General features: G+C 44.5%; 1 protein-coding gene across 11 annotated transcripts in view; it reads left to right on the forward strand.

Moving 5' to 3' along the window:
* CDC42BPA (CDC42 binding protein kinase alpha) overlaps positions 1 to 9272 on the forward strand; it is a gene marked incomplete at both ends in the record, with an annotated part of 303526 nt that extends 294254 nt beyond the window's left edge. For 8 of the 11 annotated variants that reach the window (XM_079719575.1, XM_079719576.1, XM_079719577.1 and 5 more), the window contains 3 exons: positions 3483 to 3600; positions 8549 to 8706; positions 9141 to 9272. In XM_079719575.1, coding sequence (XP_079575701.1) covers positions 3483 to 3600; positions 8549 to 8706; positions 9141 to 9272 — 408 coding nt within the window. Of the gene's footprint in view, positions 1 to 548; positions 735 to 3482; positions 3601 to 8548; positions 8707 to 9140 lie in introns of all 11 variants that reach the window. The other 3 variants (XM_079719570.1, XM_079719573.1, XM_079719571.1) reach the window with 1 other exon arrangement.
* Between the last annotated feature and the right edge of the window lie 4903 nt (positions 9273 to 14175).

Raw genomic sequence — 14175 nt, forward strand, 5'->3', positions numbered from 1 at the left:
GTATATTCCACAGTTACTATTTCTGTTACAGGAAGATAAGATCAGTAAAAGCAAACACATGTCAAGTCTGTAAATACCAGGAAATGGCTTTAGTTTCTAAAGGAACAGTTTCATAACGCTTTTGGTGAGAGGCTGGTTGTAGGTTCACTTGTTCTTTTCTTTAATTATTTTTCGCTTTTTCTATCCCTAATGTTTTTGGTAGATTTTTGCCATGTTTTGATTCTATCACATAGGAAAATACTGAACTAAATTTTGAAAATCTACTTGTATCTCTGAAGTCCAGTTTCTACTCAGCTTGATAGTAATAAGAGAGAATAAGTTTATGAGGCAAATGATTTTTTGCAAATCAGCTCTTTAGGTAACTGGCAAGAGGATTACAAAATTTAACTTTCTAAGGCCTAAAAGTATTTCGTTATGGATTCAATTCTTGATGTGAGATACTTACTTCATTTTTTTCTACATGCATGTTGTCTGAAATGTCACATATATCCAGTGAATCCATTTTCATTACCTCATTACCTTTTTCTTCTTTCTGTTGTTTTTGATAGCCGGGTTTCCCTTATCCATCCCCTCATCATCACTCCGGTCTGATCTCCTCTCCGATCAACTTTGAGCACATCTATCACATGACTGTTAATTCTGCTGAAAAATTTCTCTCTCCTGATTCCATAAACCCTGAATATTCCCCGTCTCTACGCTCTGTCCCCGGTACACCAAGCTTTATGACTCTGAGGGTATGAACAGCTGAGTTAGGTGTTAACTTGTACTAACCATGTGCGGATCTCTGCCTGGCTTCATAAGTAACACCGCCAAGGGGATACATTCTGTGAACGTTTCCCTTTGGCCTGTTTCTCTGTTGCCAAACTTCTGTTCTTCCTCTTCCTCCTCTTCTGTCTTGGAGTTCTACTTTTTTCTTCTTTTGAGGAAAAAGATGAGGATTTGGGAAGATTTCAGTTTTATTTCTAAAACAGTATTGGAGGTTTTTCTATTTTTTAATAAAACATCATCCCATCATGATATTTTTCATTACAGATACCATAAGAAATAACCCCTGAGTAAGTCTTTATTCTATTAAAAACAAACAAAAAAGGGATCTAGAATTTCTGAATTCTGTATTGCTCGTTACTCTAAAACCAGTTCAGTTCAGAGAAATTTTTTATATTTAGTGAAGTTAAAGTCTATAGAAGGGCCTGTCCAAAGGCCTTTTATCTACAATAAACCCCTTCTTGAAAAGCTCACAATTCTCAAAATTATAAAGTATAATAGTACCAGTGAATAACAGGAAAAATTACCAAAAGAAGGTAGTCTTACTAATCTTTGAGTTGCTGATGCACCTTTATTCCAGCCAGGATCCAAGATAAAAGAAGTAAATCAACAAGAGAAAAAAACACAGAGTGTGCTGCATTCTGAAGGACCGTGGTACCTGCCACTGGGTCCTTCCACGCAGCCTTGCATCTTTGTAACTAGTGTCTCTGCAGTGGGCTGGAGAGCAAGTGGCCATTCAAGCTGAATATCCATACATCTGTCAAGAAATATGTACTGACTTCAAGGGAGCATTTTCTCAAGTTTGTTTTGCAGATAATAAAATATTTAGATTGTATCATGCAAAGGCATTTCCTCTGGCTTAGAAAAAAATAGCATCCATTTTTTATTTGTGTATTTAGTAAAGTAATTTTCCAATAAGAAAACTACCTGTAGGGTGAGAAGTTTATTTTTATATTTTTGTTTGCATTCTAAATTGTGAGGTTTTAAATGTCATTGTTATTGACATTAAACTATAATGTCATTTAAGTGTCTTATTTCACAAGATAAGATTACTTATGATAAACTAAGCTTCAATTTGCTTGGTAACAGATTTCAGGGAGTGGATTCTAGAGGAAATTGTATAAACTAATCAGTCAAGAATTTTTGATATAAAAGATGGTGGAAATGTTGCTTAAGTTAGTCTTCTATAAATAGAAACACTACGATTGGTGGAAGTTTTACCCTAATCTTAAGCACATTTGTGCAGGAAAAGGACCATCAGCTTAGGTTTCACAGTACTTCATAATGAAGTTGAACTTCAGCTGAATGAATGATAAACTGTCGGGTTTGGGTTTTGTGTGGGGTTTTTTTTCCCCCAGAACATACCTTCTGTGTATCATTCTTTTATTACCTCAACATTCAGTGTTACTAAACCACTGGTATTTTTATAGGCTTAATTTTTACCATTTTTTCTAGGGTAGGTTTGTTTTATAGAAAAGGACGACACAAAGGTACCTTAAGGTTAATAGCAAAAACAATAAAAATTTAAAGGTTTAAACTGATATCCCCATCTCTCTTGAACTTGGCTCTGCTGCATTGTATGCATGTCATCGGCATCTCTCAGGGTTGCTCCTATGAGTGGCTGTTGAAATGTTAGCACTGTTTTCTGTTTAAAATTTTTTTATTTTCTTAGAGAAAAAAAGGTAAAACGTTTGCTTTAAACAAATAACACAGTAAGAATTACATGGACTTTGCAAATTTGATATATGAACCAAAATGGCAATAGTTGAATTTAGAGCCAGCCAGCCAGCCAAATCTCAATATGTGTGATTCTTTAAAATGTATGATTTGGAGTTTTTCAAGATAGATTAGTGCATGTTTTCCAAGAGATGTTAGTGGATGTTTGCTAGCTTTGGCCCTGCATTAGGTGTGTTGCCATAACCTTCTCTCAGGTACCAGCCCTGACACCCCTTCCGGTCTGAAAAGGTTAGGGCCATCGAGGAGACCGTGTTCAGACAGCTGGTCCTACGCACCACCTCTCTAGGTGTGTGTGACTTTCAAAGCACTCTATGGCTCATTTTCCTCCCTTGGACACCAAAATTATTCAGTATTAGATGGGAAACTTCTCACACCAACATCCCCAAGTTAAATGACTTCACCCAGGCTGTGATTGTTAACAAGCATCATAGTTATGACTCGTGGTGCTGCTCTCTGTGAGGCAGGAAGGCTGCCTGGTGACTGGGATGGGAACATGCAAATGGCACTTTCAGTATCAGGACAATAGAAGGTGTACTTGAGAAGAATGTACTTTTAAGTGACTTTCTTCTAAATAGGCTTATTCAGCTTTTGAATTATCCTAAGAAAATAAAAATCTCATATGTAGTAAAAGCTTTGTTTCAGTTATCTGCAGAGGTCCATGTAATTCTACATTTCACTGTCACTTCTAACCATGTAACTTTCACTTACTGCACTCACAACAACAAGAACAAAATTGTTATCTGTTGGTAAGTATTTCAGTAAGTATAGAGATAAGCACTTATCTTTGGTTGGGGTGAGGGTTACCTCTGCTAGGGCTTTAGTACCTTTGTGGGTGGGAGGGATTATATAATCTGTTTCTTGTTCTGTATCACTCTGGTCAAGACAACTTTATTTCTTGAAATTAGGGTGAAAAATAGACATCTCTGTAGAAAATCAGTTTCACTCTGGATGAAGAATTTTGCTTTCTCTTTTGATTTTAGAACCCTCGGCCTCAGGAAAGTCGGACAGCATTCAGTGGCTCGGTCAGTATCCCATCTATCACCAAATCCCGCCCTGAACCTGGTCGCTCCATGAGTGCCAGCAGTGGCCTGTCAGCAAGTAAGTGGCCCCAGCTGCAGGAAGCATTTCCATAGCAAGGTAGCAGCCGTGTATCATCGGTGGCCAGTGTCTCAGACCTGGCTGGGTAATGCCTAGTAGGCACAAGTGCAGCTGTTACGAAAATAGTCATAGAACCCTTTTAGAAGTTACAGTCCATGTGGGAGACAGACAAACAGTACTACAAATTGTGATGATAAATGCTCCGAAGGAGGGCTTCCCTGGTGGTGCAGTGGTTGAGAGTCCGCCTGCCGATGCAGGGGACACGGGTTCGTGCCCTGGTCCGGGAAGATCCCACATGGCGCTGAGTGGCTGGGCCCGTGAGCCATGGCCGCTGAGCCTGCGTGTCCGGAGCCTGTGCTCCGTAACGGGAGAGGCCACAACAGTGAGAGGCTCGCGTACTGCAAAAAAAAATTTTTTAAAAAGCTCCGAAGGAAATAAACAGGGGACAGTAATAGAGAGTAACAGGCAGTAGCTGTTGAGGATGAATACACACTTAGAATAATTAGCAAGGTCACGTGCCCGCCCTGGGGGTGAAGTCACATTGACTCATGTTTGATTAACTGAAAGGAGGCACAGTGGCTACCTGGTAGTGGGCAGGGAGTGACAGAGCAAAGCTCAAGAGGTAGGCAAGGGTCAGATCAAGCAGGGACTTGGGGACCAACATAAGACATTTTAAATTTTTTTGAAAACACAGTGGGAAAGCTCCGAAGAGTTTTAAGTAGGCAAGGACCATTATCCAGGGGCAAGACTGTTCTTGGCCAACAGCTGCTTTTCTGTCACTTTCTCAGAAGTAACCTGGTATTGGCTTCGATCAGAGAGAGTGGGGCGAGTGCGCCCGAGCACATGCAGGCCCAGGGTGGACCCCGGGTAACGCTAACGAAGCCTCCCTCACTTCCCTGCAGCTGAGCTCTGAGAAGAACAGACGGTAGTAACTCCAGCTCACATTTCAGAGTCATTCAGTCAGAAGCGTATTCGTGCCTTGTATTCTTGAATGTGAGACATTCGAGTCAGGCCTCCCGGTGCAGACTGAGTGTCCTCCTTCACGCACTGTTCATGCTGAGGACGCCAGTATCAGCACCCGCCTTGTGCCCAGCTCTTGGTTTTAGGCTCTGGCAACACAGAAGTGAAGGGTGCTGGAATACCATTTGTTCTCTTGCTGTGGAACAAATTACCCCAAAATTTACAAGCTTAAAAGAGCAAACGTGGGCTTCCCTGGTGGCGCAGTGGTTGAGAGTCCGCCTGCCAGTGCAGGGGACACGGGTTCGTGCCCCGGTCCGGGAAGATCCCACATGGCGCGGAGCGGCTGGGCCCGTGAGCCATGGCCGCTGAGCCTGCGCATCCGGAGCCTGTGCTCCGCAACGGGAGAGGCCACAACAGTGAGAGGCCTGCGTACCGCAAAAAAAACAAACAAAAAAAGAGCAAACATCTGTTATCTCTCACAGTTTCTGAGGGTCAGGAGTCTGGGAGCTTAGCTGGACAGTCCTGGCTCAGGGCCTCTCAGGAGGCTGCAGTCAAGCTGTCTGCCGGGGCTGCCATCAACTCCAAGCTCAACTGGGACTAGAGAAGCCACTTCCCAGCTCACCCACATGGTTGTTGGCAGGCCTCTGTTCCTCACCAGCGTGGGCCTAAGTGTCCTGGTGGCATGGCCTCTGGCTTCCCACAGAGCAAGTGACCTGAGACAGAGAGACCGAGCAGCGGTCTCAGAAGGGACATGCCATCGCTTCTCCAGTGTGCTGGTGATCACACAGACCACCCCTGGAACCATGGGAGGGACCCCGCCCCAGGCCTGCAAACCGAGGACAGGCGCCTGCTGCCGAGACTGGCTGCAGACGTACAGAGCACGTTCAAGGAGTTTTCAGTCAACAGGCAGAAGTTGAAGTGCACATCTTGTGACTTTCTTGCTGTCATCTCCCAAAGTCATCTCTAAGCAGTGTGTAGCCTTGATTACAATGAAAATATCTAGCCAATTGGAAAAATGGCAACCATTTTATGAATTATCTTTTTACTAATGGTAGCTCGGTGAGATAGTAGATTTACTATAACTAACCAGAAGTTATCAACACTTGAGATGCAAAGAAAGTATCACAATATTAATAGTTAAGTTCATAATCCCTTACCCAAAACCCTTGGGGCCAGATACCTGTTTTCAGAATTCAGATTTTTTTTTTTTTAGAAGGGAATCTACCATATATTATATTACATTCCCAGCAAGATCTAAGACAGCACCTACAAACATATTAATATTTATACAGCAAAATTTATGACTAGTCACACTATGAATATATAAATAAATGTACTCTTTTTTAAGTGAAGTCTGTAATCAGCCTCCAGTCAGTTCAGATTAAGTCTGCCACCACATGAATTTACATCAAACTTACAAAAAAAGTTTTGGTTTTCAGGGCTTTTGGATTTATGGAATTGCAGGTAAGGATAGGACCTGTAATACAGAGATTCAAAGGGCTGAGTGGCCATCTCCTTAGGAGCGCTGAAGTGAGGGTCCACTGTCATTGTTGACAATATGCAAGCTACAGACTGGAGCCAGCTCCAAATCCCTGTCAAGACCTTTAATGCAATAATCAGGCATGGCCTTCTTGAGATTCTTGGTACCAAGCTGTTTGTATAGAGGTTAAGAGGAAGACCAGCCCAGGAATTCCAAGGGGCATCTGCCATTTAGAGTGCTTCTTGCTGGCTTCAAGAGTAGCCCAGCTCACGTAAAGACTTTCCAGAAGGACAGCCTGCCAAGAGAGACACAAGAAGAAACGGGGTTCCATGTTGTCAACCTCCAGAACCAGAAGCACAGGCTCTTCCAGGGCCAGACTTGCGATGGCTTCCTGACTGAAGTCAAATGAACACAGAGCTTTCCACTGTGACTCTACCCGCTCCTGTCAGTGACAGGCTCACTGGGGAGCCTGCAGACTCTCCTAGAGGTCATGTAGAGTCAGACACCGTCACCCCAAGAGATCTGGGGCCCAACCCCCTGAATCACCATCTAGAAGTCTTTGGAAGAGACCCTGCCTGAGTTGGGACCACAGTTTTCAGATTGTCCCCCTTTGCTGTTCAATCAAAACAGCCCATCTCAATTTTTTAAGGTTAGGGTGGTTGAGTGTAATTTTTCTCTGAAAGGAACATTCCCAAAGTTAAAAAAAAAAAAAAAAAGAAAAGAAAAGAAAAAGTATACATCATAGAGGTGGATTAAGTTCTCTATTCTATAAACGATCACTAGGACGGAGGAAAAGAGCCCAGTAAGTGCGTACTAAGCTCTGGGCAGCCAGCCCCCTCACACACCTTCCGTCTTACGTTGCATTCTCCGTGTATTGAGTGCTCAGTTCCCACAAAAATCCCATAAGGTAGAATTTATTTTCGTATTTACAAATGAAGAAAACTGAGACTTAGATAAAATAACTTGCTTAAGGTCACACAGGTTAGTAAGCAGAGCAGCAGAACTCTCTGGCACTTTGGGTTTTTTATTCAGAGCGACAAAATTTTAAAAATAGTAACTTACATTATAGCTTTTGTTAAATTGAGCACTAAACTAGGCATGGAATTCAAAGAGAAATCATAAAAAGTGATTTATGCCTTCAATTAGGTTGTAATCTAAGGAGACATAAGATCCACAGCAAAAAAGTAAAGATTACATAGCCAAAGAAACACATCCACAGATGAAAATCAGTATATGTCTGGTGACAGACGGCTTAGAAACTGGATGGAGTGTTGGAAGTAAGATTAAATCAGTGGTTTTCAGCCTGAGATGCATTCTAGAATCATCAGAAGGGCTTTTAAAAGTTAAGTCAGAAACTCTGTTATTATTGGTCTGGGATGGGGCCCAGGCACTGGTATTTTTAAAGCTCCATAATATAATATGCAGCATACAACCAGTGTTGATAACCTCTGCAATAAGTAAATTATGGTGACACAGCTGAGGGGCTCAGGAAACAAACCGAAACTAGAAGGAAGCTGTGGGAGATCACCAAGGACAGGGCTTCAGCAGGCAGGCTTCACAGTCTGTACCTCGTAGTTGTGCTAAAACCTCAACGCAGTGTCACAGTCTTTTTTGACCAGTGATCTTAATAGTGCAGCTCAGCAAGATTAAAACATTTTTCAGTAAAAACTAAAGAATAGTAGGGAATGCTAAGAGTTTTAAACAGGTACTCACAGTACCCCAATATTTCTAAGATTTTTTTGGTCATCCTTTTTCTTCCTCTGAATGGTGCCAGTCCTCCTTTGATGTACCCCAACTCTAAGATCAAAATAGAGTGTGATTTTAAAGAAACTCACCTCATTTTTGTATCTCAGGCTTTTTGCCCTGTGGAATGAAAATGCTTCTCTTTTGTTCCTTTGTGTTTTTTATGAAAATTCTCTACAAGTGACAGTTATGCATCATCAGGTGGCATGGTCTTCCCTTTGGGAACTGTTCTGTTCTGCTTCATCGTTTAGCACGTGTGTTTTGAGCACCTGCTGCATACCCAGTCCTGCACCGACCGGGTCCTGCAGAGGCAAAGACCGTCCTTCTATTAAAAGAATGGCAAGGCACATAATTACAACATAAGATCCAAATGCTCTGAAAGAGGTGATAAGAAGTGCTGTAGGTGCTCCAGGGAGTAGGAAAGAAAACTCACTAAGGCAGTAGCACGTGGGTGGAGACTGGAAGGATTGATTCTGTGGAATTGTCTAGCAAGCAGGGCAGCCTGGGCACGGCCAGTGAGAGCAGAGGCCAGCGGCCTGGTGAGTGCTGCCCGCTCACCCAGCAGCCCTGGCGGCTGGGCTCCGAGGTGGGCTTGGGTGTCAGGGTAACGCAGCTGGACTCACTGTCCATCAGTGAAGGGCTGTGAGCAGGAGGATGATCCCAGGGCAGCGGGAAGGATGGCTCGTCACCTCAGCAGTCTGTGCACTTTCTAGAGGATCGTCCCCTTCTGCAAGTATAAAGTTTCACCTGAACGATGTGCTGTAGGGTCATCCGCACAGAACGGCAGTGCATTAAAGAGAGAATTTTCTGGAGGAAGCTACAGTGCAAAGCGGCAGCCCATGCCCTCCCCGTCAGAGGGCTCGCTGTCCTCAGGAGGCCTGGACCAAGGAAGTGACGCCCCGGCGAGGGACTACGACGCAGAGGTGAGTACCATGTGGGCAGCACCTCTGTCTGGGGACAGGGATTTGGAGAAGTCCTGAACGAGAAAAGGCGAGTGCATTTCCCAAAGCCGGTCCAGCACCTTGAGCCTGGCCTCCGCTGCCACAGGGATCAGCCACTCACTGCAGCGGGGGTGGCGGAGCCAGTCACTTGGGTTGCACACTGCAGTTTCCCTGGAGGTGTTCAGACTTCTAATAGCTTTTGTACGAAAATGGCCTACATTTCTAAAGACCTGCAGAAGGGCCTATGAGCGTTTGTTATCTTCTGTGCCTCTTACTCAGCTCAGAAAAGGGGCTTTCTACCAACAGGAGAAAAGTCACGTCAGTTCATTGGCCAGGGTGGCTGGAGGGGACCCGTGGTGGCCTGAGCCCCTCCCGCCCCTCTGCTGCTCCCTGACGTCTTCCTCTGGGCCTCACAGGACTCTGATTCTCCGAGGCATTCCACGGCTTCCAACAGTTCCAACCTGAGCAGCCCTCCCAGCCCGGTGTCGCCCCGGAAGACCAAGAGCCTCTCCCTGGAGAGCACCGACCGCGGGAGCTGGGACCCATGAGTGGCCTCTGCTCTCAGACCAGACGCCGGAGCAGCGGCCGCTCTGGGCTCCCCTCCCCTCACTCACCCTGTGCTCTCACTGTCATCTCCCCCCACCCCTGCCTGGAAGCGCCAGGGCCGCAGCAGTAGCAGGCAGGGACTCAGGAATTCTGCCTCTAGGACTCGCATCCACGCCCCCCTCAACTGAACAGCAACAGCCGTAAAGGCAGACTTTCATTGAGCAGCTCAGAGTAATACCGATTTCATTTCATACACTTAGCATTGCTTTCCAGAATATTTCACCCCTCCCCTGAAAGGTAGCTTAAGTAGGCAGATTACACAAATGTAAGCGATAAGAATAAGATTAGACAGCCATTGTTTTCACAGTAGAGTCTCGTTGTAGCCCTGAGACAGCACGTGGGGCTCGCCAGTGGGCCCCGGGCACGCCATGCCCCTTCAGCACCACAGTGAATGTCGACCTGATCGTTGCCAGTAAGTCCCTGTTCACTAAAACGATGCATATTTTACTACAAAATAGAGTTTAACTAAATACACAAATGTAGAGGTTAAATACTGACTGTATATAATAAAAAGAAGCATCTTGTATTCAGCAAAAGATGGATGCATATATGAGACAGAGATCATTTAATTTAAAGAAATGTGTTGTTTCTTGTCTGTTTTCCACCTAAGTAATTAAAGGGTAGAAAGGCCTCCAGCTGACGTTTACAGAAGGAGAGTGAGAGGAGTGAGAATTCCCCTTCACGCCATTCCTCACACTGGTCGCAGTCACCTGGGAGCTTTAGGGAATGTTCCAAGGCATTGGTTTCATCGGTTTGGAGTGTGACCTGGAAACCAGACTTTTAACATTTGAAGCCTCTTCAGCAGCATCATTAAAAGGCATATTTACTTGTATCCAAGACATTTCTTTTTCTAGCAGTAGAATTTGAACCACACTTCTCATTTATTACTATATTTTGGTATCTTCTGCTGATGACTGTAGAAATGCAGTATTGTCACCTTCTGGATCCCTCCCACCTGAAAGGACACAAGGAATGTCGTAGTTTCTGAAGGTCCATAAAAGGGTTCGTAAAAGTGCTTTTTCTCCTTGGCTAATCCCCTTACTCCCTGAGTGGCAGCGAGGCGTCTGGCCCCCAGCTGAGCCAGCTTCTCAGGGAGGGGTCTGTTTTGAGGGGGGTGTGAGCTTCCTCAGATAAGCCTGGGAAAGGGGGTTTAGTTACCAAATAATGTAAAACCTCAAACGCAAGGACTTGACCAGCCTTAACCAAATACTGTTTCCCGCACCCAGTGGGAAATGGACGTGCTCAGCCCAGGCGCGGTCAGGAAGTCAGCCCAGCATGGCTATCTTGACTGCTTAAGCTTTTCCTCCCTCAGTTGCTGTATTGGGTTGTTAGTCACATTTCCATTTGGATTCCCGCTGTTTTAATTACCACAAGGAAATGAGATGCAGGACCAGGACTTTATGTCTCCAGAGTCATTTCACCGGTTAAGCACGTGAGTAGAGAAAGAGATAGAAATAAAAATAATTCATGGAAGTAAAGAGAATCTGCCTCTTTTACTTTTTAATCTAAATTTCTCTGAGAAATAGAAACAGATTTTCTGCTCTCTTCTTTAAAATTCAGCTAAAATGGAAGAATTTTCCTGCAGTTGCTTGTCTGAATTGCAGTTTGAGCACTGTCATTGCACCCCTGGCCCCAATTTCACATCTTTCTCTTCAGCAGCAGCTGTGCCGGCCTTCCCACCTCAAGCCACAAGGAGCTATACTGTTTCCACTGATGCCACTCTCTGGAACAGGTTACTGAGGTTCAGTGAGGGAAGAAAGGATCCTGTTTGGGGATTATATTATAAAATGTTACAACAGAGAATTTTAAAATAATAACAGTTTTGACATTTGAACTTGGTGCTTGCTCAGATTTGACTGTGTTTTACTTTGGATGGGCATAAATTACTGCACAATTCTAACCTTCTAAATCCTTTGCTTTTGGAAAACTGTCATGTAAAAATACTTTTGTGCATTCAGATAGCAAGAGTCAGACCTTGAGTCTGGCTAGCTCCGTAAGCTTGATAGTTCTCGGGAGAGGAGGGAACCGGCCAGCCCTCCCTCCCCCTGCTTTCCTTTCCCCTCGCGTCTTCCTGCCTCCCTTTTCTCCCCTGAGGCGGCAGATCAGGCTGAGATTCACAGGACTCCACACTAAGCCATTAGTTTATAGCTTTGACAACTAAGTTTCTGCTGCCTGTAGGTGCTTATTTTTTAAAAGATGCTTTTAGGATCAAAATATAACCATACCTGAAGTCTGGGCTCCACTACGATGAGTCATACCCTGCAGCCCCCCAACAGGGCAGATAAGAGAAGGGCTTGTCTTGGCCGCTGGGCTCACTGGGAGGTGTAACATTAACCCAGTGGATTATACTCCAGTAATCTGAAATGGTCTTACCAGTAGTGAGAGAGCAGTCCCAAGTATGATTAGCTTCCAATAGTAGAACTTTGGGGGAGAAACACTGCCAAGGGTAGTAGTTTGGGAGGTATTTTCCCAAGATAATGATCATTCTACTGGGCTTATCCCCATTCTTAAATATGAAGCAGTTACCTTCAGAAGCTTCTTGAGAATGATTTGGAAAGATGGGGAATGGGTTCTAGAGAAACAGAAAACATAATGATCATTGAAAGGGATCATTGAAAGATCATGGAACAGATGTGATGTTGTTGTCTGAAGTTATCCTTTGTTTGTTTTCGTGCAGGACATTCAAAGAATGTATATGGCAGCAGGAACTCATTTCTCTTCTCAGTAGAAAGTAAAAATAAGTGAAGAGGCATTTCTGGCATAGTCTAGATGTGTTGGTATTTGGTGCTATCTTTGTTCAGCCAATTTGTTGTCTACTCTTGAATTCTTGACTACTTTAATCTGCTCGTGCTTTGGGTGTATAAAATTACATATATGCATATATATATATATATATATATATATATATATATATATATATATACCTTTTGCCAAAAACAAAAGCCTTCCTCCTTGTCAAATGATTGCTAAAGCAGATTTCACTTCTTTAGTTATGTGTGTACACACACACATGCACACACCCATCCCTACACTTAGTGATTTATCTTCTTTCCCAGGGAGCACAGTTTTAAGGCTATGAAATACAATTAAAAAGGGCCCATCTACTGAGTTTTCCAAGCAATTCTTGTACCCAGGTTTCAGGGAAGAATCTGAAATTCCTCTTACGTTTACAGCAACAATCTGCCATTCCCCAGCTGCCTCTCAGCCCCTCTCTCTGCCTTCCATATGGTTAGAATCCTGTCATTTTGCTACTCAGTGGCTGCATCTACTTCTGTGAAAGACCAGTTGCATTTATATGGACTCTCAGGTATCGTTAAAGAAAAGCCAGAGTAGGGGTGGGTGGACATCCCTAACCCCCAGGTACAGCAGGGCCGTTTGCTGGCCTTTGGCCACGAACACTGTAGTCTCCCAGCTGCACAGAGCTTTGTAAAGCTCAGCATCCACTCTCTGGACAGAGGGGCATTCTCGGCAGCGGCCAGACTTCACCACTGCCCTGGTCCGCTGGGCAAAACAGGGAAGTAACTGGGCGCCTTGCTCCGCACCTCTCGGTGGCCCCGTCCCTGCATTCGTTAGATAAGCCACATGGCATTTCGTTGGGCCCATCTTAATACCTCTTTCCTTGTGATGACTTCGTCATGCAAGTCCAGTGTTCTCTGCAGAGTCCTGCTCCGTAAGAGGGCCTCGCTCCAGCTGGCCTCTCGTTTCAGCGCCGGCCGCTAGGCCGGCACTCCTCTCCCTTCCCAGGGACAGCCGTTACACACAGAAACCGTTGCATTTATGGGGGGAAATTGATGAAAACAAGTCAACCTTGAGATTTCATGAAAACAAAGTGACCTGCCTTTTTATTTGATAGTGTAATACCATTTGTTTTATAAATTTTTTAGGGTTTTTTTTCTCATTGTAATATTATTGTACAGTTTTGCATGGCCTGGGTGTAATCATTTTTCTGTTTAGAATATAATGCTGACAAATAAGTGTGTATGGAAGGGGAAAAGATACTGCTTTGGCCTCTTACCACTCATTTCATTTTGTTTGGTTTTATCCCCTCATTGTCTTAGGGAACTTTATGAGATTCTCTGCTCCCAAACAATGGTGTGGATTCTTTTGCACAGAAATATTTAAGGTGGGACAGTGAAAACGTAACAGAAGACGCCTCGCCGCTATTTTACGTTGGCATCACTTAATATTAACCAGACTCTGATGTATTGCAATAAAACAGGGAACTGTTCGAATTGAGTATTTTGTCTTCTTTTCCCTGATTAAAAAGTCTGAGGAATGGAGAAAAGGTGACTGACTCTTTTCATCTCGTTTGACCCCAATTTCTGCCAGTCCCTCTCCTCATCCAGCTTCCTCGTTACACTAGAAGGACGTGGGGTTAGTTTAATCTAGGACTTCCTTAGTTCCTTCCATAGCTCAGGTGGCATAGTGTTCCATTCTCTCGAAGCTTTGAACTCCCCTCTTCTGGTCAAAACTTCCCTGGTATTGGCTCAGTGTGCAAGGCCAGGCTGTGCCGTTTGTGGGCGGCGGCGCTGCTGTATGCAGTTTCCAGCAGGGAGCCCACTGCACTGAGGGCCTGCCCCCAGCCAGACTTCCCTGCCGGTGCCACCGCTGACTGTAAACGGGGCAGCCGTTTGATCTTCTGTCTTCCTCCTGCAGAGAAGCAGCGGACACTTCCCACGACTTGTGCTGCAGCTCTTGAGTTAGAATGACACAGCTGAGGAGACGCAGGTAAGGCCTTTCTTAACAAAGGAAATCTTAAATTGGCTTCAGCTAAATAATTGTCCTGAGACCCCTCCCTGTTCCATTTCACGTAGGCACGAGCGCCACCTTGGACAGTACCGAGAA

Source organism: Hyperoodon ampullatus (genome assembly GCF_949752795.1).
Source record: "Hyperoodon ampullatus genome assembly, chromosome: 2".
Classification (NCBI taxonomy): Eukaryota; Metazoa; Chordata; class Mammalia; order Artiodactyla; family Ziphiidae; genus Hyperoodon; species Hyperoodon ampullatus.